Source organism: Vidua macroura, chromosome 2, assembly GCF_024509145.1.
Source record: "Vidua macroura isolate BioBank_ID:100142 chromosome 2, ASM2450914v1, whole genome shotgun sequence".
Classification (NCBI taxonomy): domain Eukaryota; kingdom Metazoa; phylum Chordata; class Aves; order Passeriformes; family Viduidae; genus Vidua; species Vidua macroura.
Window position 1 is genome coordinate 14,536,486 of NC_071572.1, and position 24,702 is coordinate 14,561,187.

The 24,702-nt window shown below is 36.9% G+C and overlaps 1 protein-coding gene across 3 annotated transcripts in view; it reads right to left on the minus strand.

The window, feature by feature from the left end:
• Window positions 1-24,702, minus strand: part of CNKSR2 (connector enhancer of kinase suppressor of Ras 2) — a 202,267-nt gene that overhangs the window by 107,423 nt on the left and 70,142 nt on the right. For all 3 annotated transcript variants that reach the window (XM_053971090.1, XM_053971089.1, XM_053971088.1), the window contains exons 5-7: window positions 20,091-20,132; window positions 10,679-10,798; window positions 4,093-4,152 (exon numbers count right to left, since the gene is read on the minus strand). In XM_053971090.1, coding sequence (XP_053827065.1) covers window positions 4,093-4,152; window positions 10,679-10,798; window positions 20,091-20,132 — 222 coding nt within the window. The remainder of the gene's footprint in view (window positions 1-4,092; window positions 4,153-10,678; window positions 10,799-20,090; window positions 20,133-24,702) is intronic.

A 24,702-nucleotide genomic window follows, 5' to 3' on the forward strand; every position in this document is an offset into this window, starting at 1 on the left:
CAGAATCCTACAGTGATCACACTTTCAAAAAAAAATAGTTTTGTACTTTGCTTTTGCCTCAAAAAAATTCTCAGTGAGAACTACAAAAAAATCCAAATAAAAACCACATCAAAAACTGCCTCTTTCATTACAGTGAAAGCCCCATGAACTTTCCCTTCTCTCTTTACAGTAGACCAATTGTTTTCTGAGGGGAATAGCTCTAGGTTCAAAGGAAAATAAATTCCTTCAGTTTTTTAGAGTCACACTTTAATTTTTCTCACAATACTGTGGCTGCCAGAAGGCACTTAATTGACGCCACAGTAGAAGGTGAGACTGACAGTTTGAAAAAAGAACCCAAAGGAAACATGTTGCTTAGGAGCAGATTTCCAAAAAAACTGCTACAAATTTTATGTTAAGGAGTGAAATTAATTTAATTTTCAGGCGAGATAGCAGTCCATCTAAAGAAAATGCTCCAGGCCTGAAAAGTGTACTTTTTGCAATAACCTATGTACTACATCCCCATTCAAGACATATATCCCACAGCTAAGCCATGACTTTCTAGTTGAATTGCACATAATTCATGGCCTAAGTTAAGGACAGTGTACAAATGAAAGATATCCAAGAGACATGAGAGGCTGAAAGAAGGGTCACTTGTGACTCATTCCTAGCAGACATTGCACAGAACATCCTAAATCAAACAGAGCTGGTAATATCATTTTACTCTATATAAAGAACATCAGCCTTGATATTTTGACACTATTTAAGCAATAAAGATATTGGCCGAGTGACCTGGGGAAAAATTTTACCACTGGTGATTATGTCCTAATAATCTGTCTTCTGTCTGCCATTTCACTACTCACACTTATTCATACCTCTAAAATCTTTATAATCCTCCTATGTAATACAGCTCTTTTAGGTCAGATGTAGTTACACCTAAGACTTTTAAAATGCAAATGTAAGTGAATTCTGTATCATTACCCTTGAACTCTTCAAGACTTTATTCTGATAACATCCTTTCCTTTACAGTATCTTCAGCATTTGCAACTTATATCTTGACAAAAGAGATGGTTTGCCAAGACATTAAAACATGGTCTGAGAATCTTCAAACTGGAAAAGTCTATGTTAAAAAAATGCCTCATTGCAATTATGCCTCAAACACAAGGTGATATAAAAAAAAAATGTGGAAAGATATCAAGGCTGTGGTCTTATGAAGGGGGTGTAACTCCTATTCCTTATTGTTTTTTCCTCTCCAGTAAAACACAGACATTGCTTGTAAAACAGTATCTTTTATCATGGCTATTTAAGGAAAACAGAGGAGAATCGATAAGGTCTTTCTTTTTTAGATGCATATGCTGATCATTAAGCACAGAATCCACTCGTGAAGTCCTACTAGGAGGAACAAAGTGTGCCACACCACAACTGTATCCTCATTAGCTGGTAATTCGGTTCAACAGGGAGTTGAAGAGATGGAAGCACCTGTCACTGAGGCTCACACATCAATAACTAAAAGCTATCCAGAATCTGCTTATATTTATGCTTTAGAAGAGATTTAGTTTTGTCCTTTAGGCTAAATGTCTTTTTCCTATTCCCCTGGTATACCCACACTGTCTGAAAGTCCTGGAGCACAATTGCTGCATGCCCACAGTGGAGATGTTGGTAGTATTTCTTCTGAAAATCTCTCTTCCATGTGATCTAAGGGCACCATGCAAAGCAAACCAGACCACAGTAAATGGTGACACTGGGAGATCCCCCTTCAAAGCCACATTCCTGCTGGAGATGCACTGCATGCTATTACTTTAGAAAAATGCTCTTTTTTTATTGGCAAACCAAAGGACAAAATGGTCTTATTTGAAGGACACATTCGGTTTGTGAATTAAAATAATCTCTCCAACATGGTCTAGATGGGCTACTCAACAAGGAACCTAAAATCTTTTGTTGGACCAAAACACCTTTTAGATTGTTACTTCCAAACAAAAGAAGACACAAACTGGAAAGCTGAGCTTGCTCTAATGCTACAGGGCCACCAGAGAGAAGCCCTTACAGGGCAGTGACCTGTAAGGAACACTGCTCTCTCTCAGTCCAAGCTTCAGAGCTCAGCTGCTGTGATCTGCAGGGCTAATGTGCTGGGGGAGATGACTCCTAGACAGCAAGATCCAAACTCTAATGGGCTTTGCAGCTGGACATCAAACACCTCAAAGGCCAGACAGAAAAAGCAGAACTGTCATTACAGAACTATTCTCTTACATTAATGTGGAGAGCACTACCGTGATACTGCGTTTAGTAAGACACATGTTCTTCTCCAGGATCATTCAGACAGAAAATTCTGTCTCACTTAGAAGAAAAGGCTTGGAAATTAAAAGGACACAAATTTTTGTTGAAATGCAGGAGAATTTGGATTCTTGTTTCCTAGAAGTTAAACTGTACTGCAAAGAGTAAACATATTAAGGCCAGCAGGTCAGATCACACGTGCACCACTGTGATCTTATTCTGGACATGCTGCTTAGATCTCTCTCCTCCCACCTACCAAAATCAAAACTGTTAAAGAAAGCAGCTAGAAACTGTGTTCTTAAAAGCAGGAGACGCCCTTCTTTCTCTAAAGCACTACTCATTTTCACAACTGCTTTAACACACAATAGCTTTTTCCATTGATAACAAAGTGGTTTTTTGGTCTGCCATGAGCACCTCCAGGGTGTCACAGCGAGTGAAAGACTCCATAACAACAGCAGAAGAGTCATCATGACTGAAGCTTCCTGACATAGCTTTAAATTATATTCACGAATCACAAAAGATAAGGGTTTTGAGGGAATGCATTAGGATTTTATTTTTATCTTTGCCCCTGGGAAATTAAATCCATTAGCAAGTTATGGAAAGAAATTGTACCTTCTTTAATTTAAGAGATTCAACTGTAAAAATTGTTCTCTTTATTTCATGTATTTTCTAGATTAAATTCAACTGTAGTTCTCTTTGGTTTGTTTAGTTTTGCTAATTTCACTAATGATGTCTGTAGCTGTAGGCCTGACTCTCTAGAATTTTTATTTTCCTTGAAATTCTTACTTTTTTTTTATTCCAAGGCAGGTTGCATTCACACAAATTTTACAACAGGTATTATCTATTGGTTATGACCCATGGATATTCTGCCCACAGCAGAAAACAGAATGGAAAAAGGCTATCAGATTGCAGCTCCTATGAAAGGATGAAAATAATATTCCTATTTTATTGAGATGTTAACAGAACCTCACTGCAGATCAGATGCAGCAGCTGTAAATGTCATGTAGGTCGTTTGCACTTCCCACAGGATGACACAGTAGCATGATAAAACAAACATTTCTGACAGCTTCATTTTAAGAAAATGCCATCAAAATCTTTCAAAGGACTTGCCTAAACCATAATGGAATAGTTCAATGTTGTTTAGTGATTGCTCCACATTAATTGAAGACCATGGATAGAAGCCTTTTCCCCCAAAATTCTAATTTTGCTCAACTCCTAACAGACAGCCAGTTCCCTAAATATAGTGTACAAGGGAAGGAGATTGTATTTCAAAGGCTTTTGAAACATAGTCTTGTTATGTTTTAATTGCTCTTTAATGCCTTCAGTGAGAACTAGGACCCTGGTAATAAGTGTTCCTTTCCATAGGCATTACTCAGAAATTCATGCAGAAATACATGGTTATTTGTCAATGTGGAGGGATGTCCATTTCCATGCACTCATTTATTAAAAGATGAAGCTTGATAGATGGAAAATATAAAAGCTGTTTGTCTAATACTGCAGCAAACTTCAGCATAACAGCCTAAATACAATATAGACATTTATCATTTATTCACAGAGCAAAGTAACTCCAAGACAGCTGCTTCCTGTCTGGATTAACTAGAGCATTTTAGGTGTCTTGCAAGAGCAAATCAAGACTGATTCTCTTGGTCTTTAAATGGGAACAACTCTTTCAATTCTGAGGTAAACAAGCACAAGCATTCTGCTGTCCAACATGCCATTGGTCCTTAACAGCCAACCAGCACAAGTTTGCAAGCAAAATGTAGTTTATAGCAAAGGGAAAGCATTAACCACAGGTAAGGTCAGAAAGGCTTCCAGGTCTGAACATACAGTATTAACAATACTTACATTTTCTGTTGTTCCAGTAATTACATGAAGACCATCATATGTTGACTTAATGTACATACCCTAAGAAAAAGACATTATGGGAAAGAATTTTTAAAGTGTTTCACAAACCATCACCATCCAAACAAAACTTGCATATCTCAAAGAATCACTCTTTTCTTTTTGCTTTCTTTAAGATAGGTGGACTGTAATGCATGCCATGAGGAATTCGTCTCTGCATAACAAAATGCTTTTTTATACACTTCAGGAACAGCCCAAATCATTTTGGCCCTAATTAGCAATAGAAAACTAAAATGTTTATCACAGTTATATCCATAAATACTCCCCATTTTTTAAATACAGTTCTTCAACTACAAATAGAACAATGCTTTCCAAAAAGCCCCAGAAACACAAATTGCCTTAGTATGATCAATATGTCTATTTCGCTTTGAAAATTACATTGAGTTTTAAAAGATCTGGAGTCTTCAGTAGGCAACGCTGCAAACACAACTTTCAAACAGCTAACCAGTGCTTGGAATTGTGCCTGCAAAATGGCTGTAAGACCTTCCCAATAGCCTCACTCATCCCAATGAACACTTCAGCTATAAAACTCAATGATGAAAAATTCAACATCAACTTTGTTAGCTACCCCACTTCTTAAAAAAAAAAAACATGAAAAAGCAGGGATAGCTTGTGAACAGACAGAAGTTCCTGCATGGGTAGTCCAAGACAGTGTCTCATATATTCCTTTCCACCAAGTCTCAATTCAAACATTTTAACAACATCCACTATGACACTGAGAGAAGGAAAAAGGAGGGATAATTGGCATATACTGAGCATTCAATAATTTCTGAGGAAACTCCTTTCCCTCAACCACTTTACAGAAAGCAGGTAAACATTGAGTACCCGAGTAAACATCCTCTCCATAACCTACTTTTTCTCATTTTAATCAGAGTGCCACGGAGAAGCCTGTCCCTAGCTGAGGAGCCCAGTGCACTCACTGGGGAGTAGGTATGGTAAAGAGGCAAAGAAGACATATTGAGTCGGACTAATCTACACTGGGACCAGAACTGGCAGACATTTTGGTAGCAGATATGAGGACATACACCTAAATTAACAAAGTGGATAATATCCCCAGTAAAACAAGACAGGGACTTTCTGAGTTTCTCTGGACAGGGGCTCAAAAGTGAACTCCTATTTTGTTCTGCACAATTATATAGAGCTAATCTCATCAAACTCAGTTAAAATGTTCAGCTGCCACAGCTAGAAGGTAAAAAAAATCCAGAACCTACTAATTAATATATGGTCAGAAACCCCCTGACATCATCCTTCAACTTCCAGCTCCTCTATGTACCTTCAGCAATTTGTCCATTGATTGGCTCCATCACACAGCTTTTGCTTAACTCAAATACAGAATGGCTTTTTCATACATTTATCCTCACAACACCCCTGTGAGGTAGGGAAACACTAATAATATACACACATCTTAACACTCATATACAGATATCTTACAGGAAGCATAATGAGCCACACAAGAGGCTGAAATATGTTGGTATCTGTTCCTTGGTACACACACCTACCCTCAAACCACCACTAATGGGGACCTCAGTCCCTCTCAGGATCCCCATCTAAGTCACTGGGCCACACACCCTGCAACATGGCAAGAGCTAAAATCACAGTGACCATGGTGACTGGAACTTGGAGTCAGGTCCCCAAGCAGACCAATTTCTGAAGAAAGCCACATCTTTATTTTTATGCACAGCGAGTTACTGCTTTCAACCTTAAACATCAGGGTGAAAGCTGAGGGAAAAGTCTCACACTTAATGGTTACACAGTGTTTAGTTTTGTGCAAAGCATTGCTCCAAAGGTTAGGAAGTTCATCCAAGTGTGCTACCATTCCAGAGGACAATTCACATCCAGTCTAGTTTTTCCAATAAATTTAAAAGACTTTGAAAATGAACAAGAGGAGAAAGAACTTTGACAGAATGTTCTTAAAAGGCTAGGATCAAGATTTTGCACACATTAAGAAAGAGAGGGAAGAAAGAAGCTGAAAAATACCCACCCTAGATTGTATTTATTCCACATGTGCAAAATTAATAAATGTTATATTAGTACCATGTCACATTAATTTTACAAGAGCCAACATAATTCTTGATATAAAGCAGCTTTTAAATGAGGAGAGGTAACATTTTGCAACACAAAAATAAGCCTCTTTCACCCATGTTTCTTCACTCCTTGTTTTAAGTGAACAACATATGGGAAATGGTACAGAGAAGAGAAGAACATTTCTGGCTTACAATTGTTTGATCTGGAATGGAAATAAGAATACCACAGACATTTACAAGTTTTCCTCTCTCTGCCTCCTTGTGGCTGCACAATATCAACAGTACTTTTAGCAATCAAGAATACAGGGGAGATCAGTGTGTGCTCTGTCCATTTGCACTGAAAGAAATCGGTAGATAAAGTGTTAGGTATTCAAAGATAAGTCCCTAAGAATTTACAAGAATCAGTTCCACCAGATAAAAGGAAAGATAATTCAGTTTATATGACAAAAATAACCAACCTAGTAATCAGGAATAAATGTATGCCTAGATTAAAAACTGAATAACTCATGCTTAATTACATGAGAGATTGTCCTGATCAGTTATGGGTAGAGCTCTAATTTCAGAACCAATTACAATTTATCTTGGTGATTAAGAGTTAGAAAAGAGATATTTTGTGCTTTTCTTCTTTTTTTCCTCCCCTTTCTTTGTTATTGTTTATATTTTTTCAAGAATGAAAACAGAATGTCATATATTTCTAACATATTTTATGTATATAAATATATAACATATTTCTCAGTATTTTATGCAATACTGGATGGAAAAGGAAAGAATATATTAATTTCATCACACATGTAACTGAATTTTTGCTTTCACTCCATTTTCATGGAGCCCTCCAAAGCTGCATGTGCCTCTTTAACCCCAAACAGCTCTCAGAATGCTGTTCATAACTCTTTCACAGCTCTTTCAGTATTTCAAACAAAAAAATTCAGGAGACGTATCAGCAATAGTAGTACACTGGAATGCTGGAAAGGGAGTAGACAGTACACTTTAATCAGCTGCCACACCCTGCTGTATCAATGATTTGTATTTTATGAGCAATTTTTTACATGACAAGCTTCTTTTGTGTTTGCTTCAGCAGGCAAAAAGGAACCCCAAACTATCACTCTCGTATTCTGATGAATTTACCTTCGCATTTCTGAACCCTTGAGATCACATCACAGTCACTTACCTGACTGGGATGAAAATGATTATATGAACAGGAAACAACTGAAAGTCAAGATTAATCTTTGCTACAGATCTTTGATATTCTGTTCTATATTAAAAATAAAAATGAAGTAGAAAGTGAGTGTTGCAGAAAAACCAACCACGAAAAACTTGTTTTTCTGCTTTTTGTCTAAATATACTCACTGTTTTCAGTCAAGAAGCAACATTTTAAAGTCTGTTTCATGGTAAAACTTACTACCTAAGCTAGTCAGTTTTGTCTCTTTGTATATCAGTAATGTAAAAACATACCAAATTAAATTCTGCTTACTGATACAGATGAAACAACTTGCAAGTCCTCAAAAAAAAAAAAAAAAAAGAAGAAAAGGAAAGGATTACACATGAGAGCATGTTGGTGATTGCAAAGTTGACCACATTAATCCATTTTAAGGCTTTTTAAATAACTTTCTACCATGAACTCTTTTCACCCTTACTGCACAGCCACTGTGCAAGCATCTCTTCCCCCAGCAGCACTCACTGGAGAACATGAATGCAGCCACTCACAAGAGACAAGGATAGAGGGAAAACAAAGATGGAAAAAAACCCCAAACAACAAAACCAATACCAAATCCCACCCATAACACTGCTTTACCCCATACACAAGAGGTTCTCCACATCACACCTAACAGCATTTTCTGCTTGACATGTTTAGCTGTTTGAAAGGTTATTTAGTCAGAGATGTTAGCTAGTTTTAATGTCTATGAGACATAGCAACACATTTACTTGTTTCTTCTGCATTCAGGTACTAGTCTGAAAATTTACATTTACCTCTCACAAATACTTACGTTTCCACATGAAAAGACCAAACACAGCACATTTGTGCTGACTAAAATATCCTGATCATGCCAATCTTCTTTAAGTTGTAAAAGCTTCAAGCACTCTCTTAAGTCCATCATATATTTACCATGAGTTTAGGGAAAGAGCATTGTTTTCCAACCTTTTAATTTCCTTCTCATGTCCTTTGCTTTTTCTCTCCCAAATTTACTTTAGCTTCTTAGCTATTGAATTTGAGATGGTAGATATTCTGTTTATGAGAGGTGACAAAAAAATCTTCCCAGTTAGCAGCCATCCTTGTCTTTTTTCTTCTGTCTGAAGTCCTTCCATTTTTACTCAACATTTTATTTAGTGATTGGTAAAGCCAGCACAGAACTGTCATGTGGGTCAAAAATCTACAGGAAAGTTGACAATAAACCATTTTTCCACCTCCATCATTGCACAAATTCTGGAAGAAGGTCCAGAAATGAATGAGCTTCACATTTATCCCAGCATTTCTGATGTGCAGAGAATATTCACAACTCCAAGCTCCACCATCAGTTCTTAAACTGACACCCTCAGCACTCAGTGGGGCAGGTATTAGTTTAAAAAGCAAACAGAAGCCCAAGAACCCAAAAGCACATAAATCACCAAGAAGCACGTGACACAGGTGATCTGTTGGCCAGACTGGCGCGGTTCCGAAGGGAAGGGGACAATTTTCACTCTCCCGGCGCGAATCCACATCCTTGGTGCCTGCTCTGGAGAGCTCACAATCTATAGGAGAGGCACAATGCCGAGGCAACACAATAGTGGCACGCAGGCAAGGATGAGGGGAAAAAACCATGACTCTGTCAAAATGGCATTGTATCCTTCTAAGGCTTGTATACTGCATGGTTGCTATTTTCCTTTTTAAAAAAATACATATAATTATTTTTTATGACAATGACATCAAGACCCTGCTAAATTGGTTCACAAATACATAAAAAACAAAACCCTGCCTTGAAGAGCTTCCAGTTTAAACAGACAAGACAGACAGAGGGTGTAAAACAGAGGCACAGAGAGGGAAAGAGATTCTCTCATCAGCTACCCAGCAGGAACAGACCCATGAAACACACTCTTATTTACAAAAATACCATTCAACATTTCTCAGTCCCTGGGAGTTCATACCAACCTACATGAAGACTAAAATGAAGGGGAAAAAAATAAAAAAAAAAAAAAAAAACAGTCAGAAGACAAAGATAAAAAATTCAAGTTCAGATAAAAACAGACAGCACTCATAAAAAGGTGATCAAGACAAAGAGGAAGAAGATTTTCTCATTACAATAGAAGAAAGGGTTTTAAAAGATTGACTGCAATGAGGTGATGGAAGAGTTAAAATTACAGGGGAAAGGGAGGGAAAGAAAGGGAGCAGAGAATCCATGAGAAGCTGAAATCCTGAAGGACAAGTTTAAAATGGATTCAGAGATAAAAAAGAAAGCCAGAAGAGGAAGGGAAAACAAACTGCAGACTAAAACAAAGGATGGGGCCATATTTACTCATCCAAGTGTTTGGGGTTTTTCTCATATTTTAATTGCAATTTTCCAAAAGAATGGAAAATTAATTTAGTGTACAATTGCTCTAAATAACTTGGCATACCAACTTTGCCAAGAAAAACAAACCCGTCAAGCCAAAACCCAGCAACAACCAATCACCCACAAACCAAAATATTCTCTAAAACTACAACAACCAGACAGCTTCAAAAACCTGCTGCAGAGAGTATGGCAGTCCTCCTTCAAGACTATTCAAGAATATGGAATGAGAATAAGCTTGGGCAGAAGCTGCAAAAGCTATTTCTCTAGACAAAAAAATTTTAACTGTATTCCAAACACCTTCTTTTCGACCTCCAAAAATTATGGGAACAGATATTATTAATGATGGAAAGTCAGACATCTGGAACTGTTACCAGTGTTGGTTTTTTCCATGCAGCAGGTGTTGGATACTTGAGTAAACAAGAGATCAATGGTCAGCTCTTGAACAACAAACACAGGACAGCTGCATTAAGAGCCTTCACAAGCACCTGATTAAGAATGCAGAATTCTTGCAGTAAAATTTGATGAGTTACTTATCAGCAGTGCTATGAAGCCCTAGAATAACTTATAAAATAGCTTTGTATCCCCGAGATACTATGAAACATTTTCCAGAATCTGACAGGTTTTGTGCATAAGCCCACGCAAACTTCTTGGTTGAGTTGATCTCAGTAATTTAAGTCCCTTCTGACTTCAAGATCCTAGAACAATCTGAACCATATTTCAGAAGCTGGTATAAATGGCAAGAATTTCTTACTCATTTCTCCCTGTTCACTAAACTGTGCATACTTCAGTCAGCTTTACAAAATCCCCTCCTGTTGGCCCAGCTGCATGAGAAACCACACTAGCATGAGGAATCAAACTGTTTTCAAACTTTAAAAACAGAAAAGGCTATAATGTCCTATTCATTTTCATATATACAACTTATTTTAAAAACATCACTTTCTCATCCTGGATGATGGGTTTGATTAACTGCGTACTTCTTACCAGCCCTTCACTTGGCTTGATGTTTGTAAGCTGGATCACCTCAAGATGGGCAGACTGGGAAACCAGTGGATCAGAAGAGAGCGAGATAATGTGATCACAGACGCCAGAGAGAGTTTTACACTAGGAAAGAAAAAAGAAAACAAAATGTCACAATAAGCACACCGTTGCTAACTATTCGAGTGTCAATATATAGCTGAAATCTCCATGTTTCTCAAGTGCATACAAGGCACAGAGGGAAAGGCCTCAGGCAGCAATAATAATCTGTGATGACCCTGAACTAACAGCACCAGACCAGGGAAGAACAGGAGGCAAATGCTTTTGTATCTCAGCAGAGACTAAGAGGGGCTCCCACGCCCTCTCAGGGATAGATGTCCTGCTCAGGGACACGGGGAATGTGTGGTGAGCCCCAACCCCCACCCTATCCACATCTTTTGCAGACAGTAAGTGTCTCAAAGCCCACTAATTTCCCTTGAATGTGCAGCTGTTCAGCACAGATGAAAATCAGGCTCTTGATGATGACAGGTAACTCCCATTAACTCTGAAGTTGATTCTATACTAATAAAACATGCTAATTGTCTTTGGACTGCATTTCTCATGTTCTACAGCTGCCAAACATGATTTCCTATTGCAGACATGAAGATTACAATAAAGCACCACTTCACAATGTCATAACTCTTAAACCAGTTATTGTTGGCAGCCTCTGTAGCAAGACAGAAAAAAAATTCTAAAAAGGCTGAGACTGTGAAATTGGTACTGTTTTATCTCCTGATCTCTCAGTCCCTGAACAACCTCTTCTCAGAAGCAGGAAAGCTGTGAGGCTTTCCTATCATTCTCTGTAAGAAAGTGATTTTTGAGAGTTTCAGTGTTTTCCAGGAAGTCCCCTTTCAGCAACTTTAAACAATTTCTCTATTCAGATTTCCAATGCATCTTTTATCAGGGATTAGGAGATTCTTCTGGTCCCAAAACTCTGAGCATCTCCAAAAGCAATTAAGAACCAGCTTAACTCCTCTGAAATTCAGAAGAGGAAAGCTAACCAGTCTCCTCAAATGACTGAAACACAACTGCACACAACAGTTGTTCTAATCAATCTTCCAAGATTCCAAAGTATAATTCTTACAGTAAAAAAAATCTGCAACAATGCTATGGAAACGTTATGTAAAAATGGATATAACCTCCTGCCAAATCGCCGTTATAATTCCAAATTGCAAACTACAAATATCTTATGCAAAAAGGAAAATTTTTAAAAAGTGATAAAAAACAAACAAACAAAGAAATCCACCAACAAAAAACAAACCCAAAAAACCAACCAAAAAACAAAAACAAAAAATCCAAAACCAAACAAAACTCCCCCCCACCCCCCCCCCCCGCGCCAATAAACAAAAACAGAAAAAACAAAGAAAAACAAAAAATCCCACAAAAATCAAACAAAAAAAATCAAACCCAAAAAACCCCAACCAATGACAGTGACATCTTAATCCTATTACAGACCAGTACATTCTTCTCCCTTTTAAAGTATTTAAGAACAGTTGAAAGATTATGTTTGCATAAAACCTGCTTATTTTATTGAGCAGTAATGTTTCAGGGAGAATAAGCAAATCAGAATCAAATGGAAAATGTAACAAAATTTATAATACCAACATCACCTTCTTCCAGAAAAAATACTACCTTCAAGTATAGCCACATACACTACCCTTCTACTTTTTCATGATGCAGAATCATTACTGAACAAAGGACATCAACAAATATATAAAATGAGATTAAGAGTGGTTTGTGCTTTATCTGAAGTACAAAAAAAGTGAAAAAGAGAAGTTTATTAAAATTTGGGCTTTTTAAATGGCTTTTGGACACATTAAAATTGTTTTGAGCAGACATTTTTAAAAGGTAAAATTATATGAAATTACATACTAAAAATGAAAGCTTAGATTTCTGTTAATTTGTGTTTTTCAATACAGTGTTGGCATGTTATTTCTATTTCCATCTTGGAACTGCACTGACAATTATTGAAAAATTGCTTAAAAAAATTACAGAGCACTCAGCTATTTGTGCAAAGTGAAGAGACCCACATTATAAATTATTCTCTGCAGATGAAAATGGAGTTTTTCATATCTGTTTTTCATACAATGACTTGTATTCATCCATCTATTCTTCCTATTAATCTCCTCTCAACCCATCAAATGTATGGAGTTCTTAGCAAGTTCAGAAAAACTTCTGTTTATAATGAATTAATTTTTTTCTCCAATATTCAACTGTTGCATTGCAGAGAGATGCCAAAACACACAGAAAGGGAGTGTTCCTACCACCTAAGACAAGGTATGGCATTTCACAGATGTGGCTCCTCATTAAAAAACACGTTCCCAGCTGCCTTGACAGATGATGGGGAAAGGAGAGGAGTTGGGCAAGTCCAGGATGTGGCATGGAGCAGAAGCCTGAGCTGAGATGCATTAAATACCCCCTTGGAGCAGCTGCACCTCTGCCCCCCATGAGAGGGGTACAGACAGTCTAAACAGTAATGCCTATGGTGATCAGCATTCCAGTACAGTTAATTGGTTGCAATCCTAAAACAATGTGTTGTGAATATTCCTCAAGAGGACCTCTGGGAATATTGGGTGCTAAAATCACCAAGTTGCTAGGATAAAAAAATCTGCCATATGCTTCAATGCATTTCTAAAAGAGTATGGTCTTTTGGGTCTCACAGCTTTCTTAGATATTCTCACTGCAGTCCAACATTAATTATGGGGATAATGCAACACATTATCCCTATAAACTATTATACATTTAAATATTTTCCTTAAATATTCCTTTGGTTAAAGAGCTGATCTGTAAGTAGGATCAGGTATCTATTTGGTGTATGTTTAAGACAAATCTTCATTAACTCTGAACTTGTCCAGAGAGAGCCAGGACAGCAAGGAGCACACACTTACACAGCCGATATTCTCTGCCCACTGCAAAGGCAGGGTACCTAGGCCCTCACTGGAAACATGTATAAAGGCTGACACAGGCAAAATTATGCATTTTTCCTTGCCTTTACTCTCAGGAATATCTCATTCACAGTTTGTGTTGGTAACATGCTAAGCAGCACGAATCGGCGTACAAAGGAAACAGTCTGTTCACCAGGAAGGCGCTTCCTCCCCATTAGGCATCCGTATGGAAAAAGACCTTGGACCTATTCGGTGGATCAGGGCCTTCCAAGGCAAAGATGTTGCCATGTGACAAAGCACTCAAACATTGCACTTCTTCCACTCATTTTGTTCCTAACGATTTCTGAACACATTATTTCTCAGCAGAATTATTCAGGACAATCTGTATCATAGGCATGTATTTTAGTTCCACTAAAATCAGATGGTAGTCACCTTTTCTCTCGAATTCTCACTACCTTTGGAGGCTTTGTAAAACTACACTTCTGATTATGAAAACACTGTCAACGACATCAGGATCCTTTATGCTTTGTAAGTGTTAAGCCTGCTGCAATGCAGTATTAGTTACAGTAAGACACACAGAAAGCTGAGGATCCAATTGCTCCCACAAAAAACATCAGGCATTAAAAATCCTTAGCCTTTTTCAAGCTGCACTCAGCTCCCAGTGTGTAAGGTATTTGCACACAGGGAAATGATTTGTCCAAGCCAAAAAAAAAAAAAAAAAAAAAAAGGCAAGCTACAAAAGATTAACTGAGAGAAACCAACAGATAATTACATTTTCTCCTTTTGTCACATGGTCCCTCTTCTCACTATGAGCCTTAAAGCAACGATTTCAGTTCTCTTTTGCAGTAACTCATCACTGCACTTCAGTAATAAATTCTCCTCTCTATTCAAGTGACACACCTATAATTGCAGATTGAAGCTACACCACAGTCTTTATGTGCAAAGCTAAATGATTCAAAGGAGAACAAAAAATATCACCACACAGCACCTCGCTGTTTGGTAGAAATTCAAAGGGAAACATTATTTTTCCCCTCAGCAGGCAACTTCTTTATGCCTCAAAGCATGAAGAATGACAGATAATATTTAGTTTCTACCTGTATTTTTGGACTGTAAGGTACCAATTTCTAACATCTTTTCCACAACTGATCCTTCTTTCAGCCAGGGGGATGAGGACCTAAAGGTGACTGAATTAGATTTACATCTGCTTCAATTCTCTGTGGCTACTTCAATTTGTGCTGGGAAAATGTCTGTGTTCTGCATCAGAGTGGGCACAGCCTCAGTGGCCTTTCCTCAACCTGTCCATCCATTGTCTGTTCAACTCAGGCAGCTCTAGGGTCACCAAGCATTTCTGGTCAAGCAAAGAGACTTAGGTTTGTTCCTGCCCTTCATTTTACCCAGCCTAGTGGCCAAGTTTAAAATCTATCTTGCCAAGTATTTGCAATACTGAAACATCCTGGCTTAAACATGCGCCCAGGACTGAGGACAAGAAGAGCACCAGCCTCCCTCATCAGCACTCACCTATGGCATTAGAGTGAGGAACAGGACACCAGTAAGACATATGGACTTTCAAGACTAACAGTAAGAAAAAAAGTCCGGGTAATGTTAAGCTTCGTCTGTTTAGTTAGTAACAGCTGTCCAAGATGAATGAAGCCAGCCAAACCAAATAATTATTAATTATTATTATTAAATATTAATTAATTTTAGTCCAAAACGATTGTTACATCGTACAGAATACATCAGTAACTCCAGCAATCTTAAAATCAAGTGGGCCTGAGCATGCACTGGCACAAACATGAAGTTTAAACAGTGAACTACATCTGCTTTTGGCTGCAAAAAGAGAAGCTTCTATTAAACGGAAGCTTGTTCAGTTCAATTTACAAGGTATAGACTCTTGAAAAGCAGAAAGTGGTTACATTTTCTTTTTTTTTTTTTTTTAAGACTATAAAATTATACCTTTGACAATGTATTTTTAGTCCATTATACTTCTATAAGAAATATTCAAATATAGTGGGCAGAAGCAAATTATCATCATGTGGTTTCAATAAGGCTCTTGGAAAAAGAGAACGTTCTGATCCATTGCTTGTTTTCTCTTTTTCAATTTAGTAACTCTTTTTAAACTTACATAGCTCATTTGCTTTTGAAAAAACCTCTGAGTATTAGCTTCCCTCTGTAGATCACTTTCTACAGTTTTCCAACTCAAAAAAATTGCATTTTCTGTTTGCAGGAAATGCAGCCTAATTTTTAAAAAGGGAAACTCCTCAAAAAAACAGTCCTTTTTTCTTATGGAATTAAACAAACAAAGTTAAAAGAAAAATTACTAATTTTTTTCAGTTAAAACTTATTGTTAATCTGACTGAAGCCTCGCTTCTACTTTCTATAATTAGTTCTTCTAGCTTTGCTCTCCTTCTTATACTCTACTGCTTCACATGGATTAATCTGAACTGGGTATTTCCAACAAACACAGCCTTGAACAGCTGGATGGAATCAATGAATTATTCTTCAAGTATTTTAAAACTCCAGTCAGAATTTTGCAAGGATTAACATAATTCCCCAAATAAGCAGATATGAACTGATAGCTTTTTAAGTTGAGCTGTTTTCTAAATACTTTATCATCTCAAGTAAAATCAATATAAAGATTCTTAATATGAATTAGCAAGAGCATAGTGATTTTCAATTCTGAAGCCAGCACCACACCTATGGCTTATCCTTCCCTATTTAGGCCCCATGTATTACTGAACCTGTTCTTCTTTAAGATATTAAAAAAATTAATCTCTTTTACTGCCATCTACTTCTGTTAGCATTATTTTCTAGTGCTATTTCATTTCTGTTTATATCATTAAATTATTATTAGTATTATTTAACTATTTATTACATTGCTTACTTAGTAAAAGCTACCCCAGAAAAAACATACTGAGGAATGAAGCTGCAGAAATGCAAAGCATTTCTCTTTATTCACGAATATTTACGAATTTTAATGAGCAAAACCCAACACATGAGTCCTGTGTGGTTTTATGCTTCTTATTCCATAGAAACCAAGTGTTTCTGAGAATGAAGTCACAGAAAAAAACCCAAAACTTTAAGAAATGTAGTAGTCTTTGAATAATTTTTTCAACACTCCTACAATTCTAGGACAAAAAATTATAGAAAAGATATTTTTTCCCCAGACACATTTTGAAACTCCATTTAGAAGAAATAAACAAATTCAAGTAGGTAATTTCATCTTAAAACTTCATAATTATTCAATCAGACCTTTTTCCTTTAGATACATTTTATGTGTTTACTTGAATGAAAAAGATTCATTTCCTGCCTAACCCAATACCATACGTGACAATCAAAATGCTTTTTTAAAGCATTTGAAACTCAAATTGCTTGGAGCAAACAAAAATATTTCTTCCTTGAATATAAGCTGAAGCTGTAGAGTTCTGTCTACCCAAAACAGTATTTCTTAAAAAGCAAATCCTGAAAAGCTAGCATGTGAATACATTAACTGACACTGAAACATGTTGTCTGGGGACAAGGTGATTCAGCCATCTCCACATGTACATCCACACTGTCACCTCTGAAGGAACGAGGGCATTCATTTGCTTTTCAAAAAAAATTAGTGCTGTTAGAGTATGAGCACATGAACTGTTTTTTGGCCTACCTAATTAAAGCAAACCAACCAGTCATTTATTTGAGGATCTAGCCTACTTCACCATGCTTTAGATGAAGCCATGAAGACTCAGTGATAGGTTAGCTTTGGAGGTTTCCTTGTATGCAATTCAATAGCAAAGGATGGTTTCACATCCCCGCTGTGTCCACGTGTTCTCTTCCTCCCCAGTTTGGCACAGGCTCACTCCAGGGGAAACAGGGCAGCATCACCACAGGAGATCTGTGCTTACAGAGCTCCAGCCCTTGATCCACAGCATGAGTCAAAAAAAACCCAAACCCTTTTCGTTCCATGGACAATGGAGATGTTCAACCCAGAACAGAAAAATCTACTCTCCTAAGGTGGTAAATATCTTGGTGTCCTGACAAGTAAGAATACACAACTGTCCTTTAAGGTTTTGGGTTTTAGTTTTTTGTTTGTTTGTTTGGTTTTTTTTGTTTGTTTTTGTTCTGTAGCTCTAGTTCTATTTTACTTATGTAAAGTATTTCTATTTTACTTATGCAAAACTATCCTACTTATGTAAGAAGGATCTCTTAAAATTTGACTTCAATCTTAAGTAAGAACAATACCTTGCAATAAGGACTTCCTTATGCTAATTGCATGAAATGCTAATTGATTGCTAGTAATTTCCTTTCCCTTTTTTGAGAAACTTATTTCCTTGTGTCATGAAGAGAAAGTGGTACATGAAATTACATGGGATGAGCCCACAGGTTTTAATTCAACTTCTTGTCTAAGCTCAGCAAACCCAGCTCTATGTTTGTATCTGATCATTCAAAGGCTGGATGGGATGCTGGTCAATTGTCACTTCAGATGGGAAATGGACTCTGAAAATGGACTTGGAATTGTGTGATCTTGGAATTTAAAATGAGAGAATTTCTCTCCTACATTATCTGTGCCCATGTCCTGTCAATCTTTCCTATTTCTCCCAGTATTTCTTACTCAAGTTCCTTCTATGCCTTTCCCACAATTTACTGCTGTTCTTTCTGTATCAGAGAAACCCATTTTCACTGCTGGATTGCTCCCTTCAGATTGTCTAATGGGCTAAGCCCATGACACCTTTTCTATCTTCCAAAGAAAAGGATTAGAGGGAATTGTGCCTTCAATTCCAGTTCTATCATCAACCTTTTCATGTGCACATGTAAAAAACTACCTTTCAAACTGAAAATATGATGAGGAGCTTGCCTACTCTGATCTCAAATGCCATAATTTAATTATTAGTCACAGATTTACTTCTTTTACCAATTGCTTTTGGTCAGCCTTTCCCCCATCAAATCCCACGGATCAGCTGATATGCACCATGGTCAGAAATGCTCCAAGTTACATGTAATCCGTACAGGTGTGTTTAATCCTTGTAGGGTCATTTTTAACCCACGGCTTCTCTAACACATTCAAGGCTCTGTTTGTGCTCATGTCTCTTTTCAAGCTTGAGCAGTGATCCCAGAAGGTACACTTACACCTATGTCCACCTGTGACCACAATGAAGTTACTGCAGACTAAAGAAATAAATCTACAAGAGTCTGAATGATGTAAGATAACTTTTGAAACCTGCCTCCAATTTGTGTACTCATGTATCCTGAATTAACCCCTCTCAGTTTCTTCAAAACTGTCTGTTGATGACTGTATAAAGTGATGTTTCCTCAGTCCTAAATTCTGGCAGCTTCCTTTACAATGCTTTCTGCCAATTAGTAAAAGGTACATAGTGTATATAGAAGATTTCACAACTCTCAGCTCTTACAGCAGACAGCAAGCATACTTTGAAAACCAGGCTATATATATCGATTTCAAACTCATAGCACTTCAACTTCTGCCAAGATTATGTAATAAAAGATGTTATTACTTAAATACTTGCAGAGATCGACCTAGTGTAGATGACGATGTCAGCATCACTAAATTTGCTAATTCTTTATGTCTCACACCTGAAAAAATGTCAGTGAAACTTAAAAATACAAGGATACTTTTTATTCCACATCACTGTGAAACCAAAGCATCAAAAGCTTACAGGATTCAGCCTGCCAAGCCTTTCATATAGGTACACTATGAATAAAATGAATAATAGAAAAAGAAGTATTTTAACATTTACTGGGAAGATCACTTAAAGAAATGCAGTATTTCTGACTTAAGCTGTGGTAATAAGAACAGTAAGATATCAAAACCTACCTGAATGTGAAATAAATTAAACTAATTCATTACTCACGCTTAAAGGGATTATCTTCACTTCTAACTTCTGGAAACAAGTGGTGGGTTAACTTAATACTCACCAAAGCTCAGCCACAACTTGAAACACAATTTAATACCCAAAATTTGGGTGCAGCTCTCAGACAAGTTTTTGACACTCTATACACCAGCCTTTCAAATTCATCATGTTTTCTGATGCCCTGATATCTTTCATCTATTTACTTACCACAAATAGGACTAAAGATTCTCAGAAGAGACTATTGTATTTATGCTGAGAATTCAAAGGGAAACACTGCATTAATTTTCCTATCATTAGGCTATCTCCTGGCTCCTATGAGGAATAAAGCTGTATAAATTAAGCTATATCACTAACACAAACATAAATTATTTCAAAGAAGCCTAGCAATCATCCCTCTCTCCAAAAACTGCCTTTTAAAAACATCACTCTTCTAAACATGGTTTACAAATAACAGATGAGCCTGAGCCAGACAAACACAAACCCTTTCAAAGTTCCTGACCTGCTCACAAGTAGTTCCATAAATTTACTCAGTTATACTCAGTCTAGTTAGTTGTCAAACTGCCACTGCATACAAAAAGCACAAAACATACAGCTCTAAAATTGTGTGTGGTCTATACAAACTTGGTTATGAGAAATCCAAATGGTACTCACCACATGAAGAATTTTGTTCTCTGTTTCATATACTGTGCAATCCTGAAAAAGGAAAGCAGAAAAAGCTGGTTAAATTGGTCCAATCATTCTCCCTTCCTTGTCTTACCCTTAAAAGAACAGAACTGAATTGAAAAGTTTTTAGGATGAAACAAAATATTTCAAAGACAGAAATATTTAGACAGAATGGAAAGTGTGAAGCTACCACTGAAAGGAAAGGAGATACTGGTAAATGTTTCTATCTATTCGCTAGCTCTAGCTGCTTCCTTTCTTGAGACAGACAACACTCTCCCACTTTATATGCTTTTGGCATGTACCAGTTAGTCACATATCTACTACACAAGTGCCTTCCACCAGCCATCCCTGAGCATGGACAAAAATGACCTGCTTCTAATGGTCCCACTGGAAAATAGAGATACCAGAAACAGTCTTAAGGGACTGAGATGAACAATTCTTGCTGAGCTGAACTGACATTTTTGCACACTGCTGAAGAAGGGAAGGAAAACCTTGGAGGAGAGGGAAGACGAGTTGATTGTTTATAACACGCCCTGACAAGAGGGAGGAGAAACACTGCACGCAAAGCACACACATTAAACCTGAGGCAACCACAGCCTGCTGGGACTGGGGGTACCTTCTCATTACCTCATGCAGCATGTGAGGCAGCTTCCATAAGCAACACCAACAGATGGGGCATGGGACTGCAAAAGTTTTTCTGACAGGTCAGAATCTCAGTGGATATAAGGAAATAGAATTCCCAAGGCAGAGAGCACATGAAATACAATCAATATTGGTGAAAGAACCACTGTTAAGTTCATTCAGATGCTGTAACTTTGTGGTAATTAGTGCAAGCTCTGTTTAGAACAGATGTCTTATATCCTATCTGACAAACCACATGAAAGATGTGACTAAGTTTTAATGTTTAAAGTCTCATTTTAAAATCAATTTATCCTGCTAGAAAACCAACTTTTTTACATGCAACTGTTTCAAAACAAAACAAAACAAAACAAAAAAAAAAAAACAACAAGCAAACAAACAAAAAAAAGAACTTTTAATCTATGAAACACTTCGTGTGTTACTCAGGCAAGAAAAGCCAATGTGTTCTTAAGCTGTATATAAAGCCACCTATGCAGAAGTAGCAGGTTGATTGGGAAACATTTTCCTAATAACAGCTGTTGGCATTCAGGAAACATTTGCCAGTAAGTATAGCCAGAAAGAAAATCTAACACATTTAATTATATGCAGACATCACTGAAGTATTTGCAATCTTAGTAGCAAAACACACATTTCATTGTTATATGTGGGAGGGCATGTAACATTTTAAATCTGGATACATCTATTTTCTGCATGGTTACTTATGAATCATTTTGCAAAAATAGCAGGAAGAGATTGCAACATTTATATTGAAGAAATAAAAGTGCTTTTAAGCAGACATAATAATTTCATTGGTAATAGGAAGAATTTACTGTAAGTTTAAATACTCAATTAAAAGAGGATACTGTTTGGGAAGTCTCACTACTAAGGGAAGAAGGATTTAATTTCAAATGCTGTAGGGGTTTATTACAAACAAGAAAGCAGTGAATAACAGAGAAATACTGCTAAATCCTTGATTGAAAACTCCCCCACAACCATGAAGGAAGCTAAAGAAATATGCTTTCTTCTGGCAAACCAAGACTATATGTAAAAAAAAGATCAAAATACTTCTGAATCCACAAAAGATAGTAAAACAAGAGGAAAACTTCTCAGGCATCCAGTCTATTAATAGATTCACCCCGAATTTCCCTCCTCAACACACAATTCCCTACAATTCCAGGGTCTGAGTAGAGGAATTGCTAAACAAGTTCATCACATAGCAACAGCAGATTGTTGATACTACATCTTCACATTCAGGCAAGAGAAAAATTAACAGTTCAATGAACCCTAAAAGACAGAAAGACTGGAGGACAGCAGATGCAACGCTTAGGTAAAAAAAAAAAAAAAAAATTCCAAAATACACTTTTTCCATACATGAATGACATCCAACTAAACATAATTCAAGCATGAACTCTGCGAAAGTGCAGGAATGTCAAGAACCATGATGGCAACCCAGAGCAGCCCTGAAGTCTAGGATTCAAAGAAACTTAGGAAAAGGTCACCAAGCTGATCCCTCCAGCTTATTTCCACTTCCTGCAGCCATCCCTAGAGATGAGGGCTGAAACTGCTTCTGAATGACCCCAGGAGCAAAAGTCACATGGCACTTTCTGTCACAGGGAACAGTTTATTTTCCCTTTACTGCCCTGTGCTTTGTCTTTAAGCAAGGGCTGAAGAGAACTGTGCCCACCCCCCACAAACACCCCTTGGTGGAATGGTAGGGTTACTGCTTATTACTGGGGGCCTCTACCATTTACAGTTATTGCTTTTTTATACCCATTTCATCTCACCTAAAGGATCTTAAAGCACTTGAGAACTATAAAAAGTCTCTAACTATGCAATTATAAATATTTTTTTATTCTTAGTAGCAATACCACCCACACCTGGAAGATGTCTTTTTCTTCCATACAAGCCTATATCTTACTCCAGAAAGAATTTCTTTAATATCTGTTTAACTAGAGTATCAAAATATTGCAATTAAGGTAAGAAACAGATCATATGCAAGTTTAACATCAACTTTTTTTCTACTTTAGAAAAGCAAGAACACACACAAAAATCTGCAACAAAGCTTTACTCCTACACATGCTAAAAATTTGCTATTCTCTTAGTTAAACCAATACTGTGATTATCCCTGAACTGAAAGGCACAGTTACAGCAAGGAGGAGATGTATTACTTCTAGCTGTTTATTCTCTGAACTTTGCATATATATTTACTGCCATACTGTAAGTATAGCTAGGCTATGTCATCTTCTAACCAACCAAACAAAACTTCAGCTGAAACTTTGTTAGGTTATCTTCTAATTGTAGATTATTTCCTAAAACATTAATGACACACATTGTTAATAAAGCAAAAAAAAGAAGTTGTGTTAATTTACATTTCCTGAAGATACTGTCAAATACTGGCCATTAGTAGTTTAAGGGAGAAAAATGGCAGAGTATCATCCACAAGAAAAAGGAGAGCTTTAAAAGGGAAATACAATGGAACAATTTGATGACTAATATCAGATCTTCATGGTCACTCTTTCCAGCTCTGCCTCACGCAGAAAAATGGCAAAAGGGACCTTTGTCACAGAGCTGGAACTAGGCTAAAATCCTAAACAAAGAGAAACAAGAGCTCCAAAACTGGAAGAGAGAAAAAAAAAAAAAAAAAAAAAAAAAAAAAAAAAAAAAAAAAAAGCAATAAGGGAGGAAGATAAGAGCAGCAAGAACAAACCACACAAATCAAGGAATCAAGGACCAGGTCCTTCTGCATTTTCAATCCCAGTACAATTTCAAAACCTAATTTTAAGACTAGCAAGACCTACACCACACTGTAGCTGAGAGGCATTGCTTATTTCTTCCAGAAGTTCTGACCTTCATAACCTTCACATGGTCTCCAAAAAAAAAAAAAAAAAAAAGTTGTTTCTGCACAAATCCTACCATAATGTCATAAGGAATAATTGCTGAAGATGTTTAAATTAAACCCACTGAATCAGACAGCACTGACTGGTGACAACACTGCAAAATGTACACATTTTACCCATCCCATCCCAGACACTGCTGGAACAAATCAGATATGAGACAACATATATGAAATACAAATATCTATGGACTTTTTTTGTTTTCAAAAGCAGTGCTTATGATGCTTCATTTTTCCTTTTTTTTCTCTTCTATCCTCAGTATTACCACCTTCTTTTTAAACATTTGTCTTAGTATCTCACAGAACTGGGGAAATGGGATCAGCTAATTACACTAGTACTTTTCTTACTCTCTCTTTTCTTGTCACCCACATTGATTAAGTCTCAACTCAAAAAGTGAAGAACTGAGATACAGACAACCTGCCAACTTACCCTACTGCTCCCATGTCCCACACATAAAAAATGTTACCGCAGTTCTCCAGTGCTATAACTGTGGGATAAATACTCTGCAGAAAACATTTCTATTTTTGCATCTATATGATCTGGTTTACAAGTCCAAGTTGGCAACCTGTCAAATTACCTATTGCAATTACCTGTCAAACATTTCTCTCAGAATACTTGCAGGCTATAATCTTAAAACTTTCCATCATTATTACCACTACTACAACTATTATTATTATTCACAGTTTTGCCATGTATTCCAGGCAGCTGATGCACTGCACTCTTCTTGGGAGTCTTAAGTTCTTGTTAACTCCATAACTTTACTTCAGAATAAAATTATGCTAGTTCAGAAAAAGAAATATATACATAGAAATAATTAATGGATTTTTAAAAAGGGGAGAAATGCAGAAAAATATGCATTAAATCTTTCACCAACATTTCAGCATTTCCAGTAATCCTTACATCAGAGTACCCAAGAGATGGAGTGGACTCCTTTCATTACATTTTCTTGCTCAGCAGAATGCCTTAGTTGCTCATGTATATGTAGTCATTCTAATTTATTTTTTCCTATAAGGCAAGGCAAATTCCTGGGCAGAACTGATATAGAAGCAGACTACATGATTTTCAGGAACAAACCCCAAATGTCACAA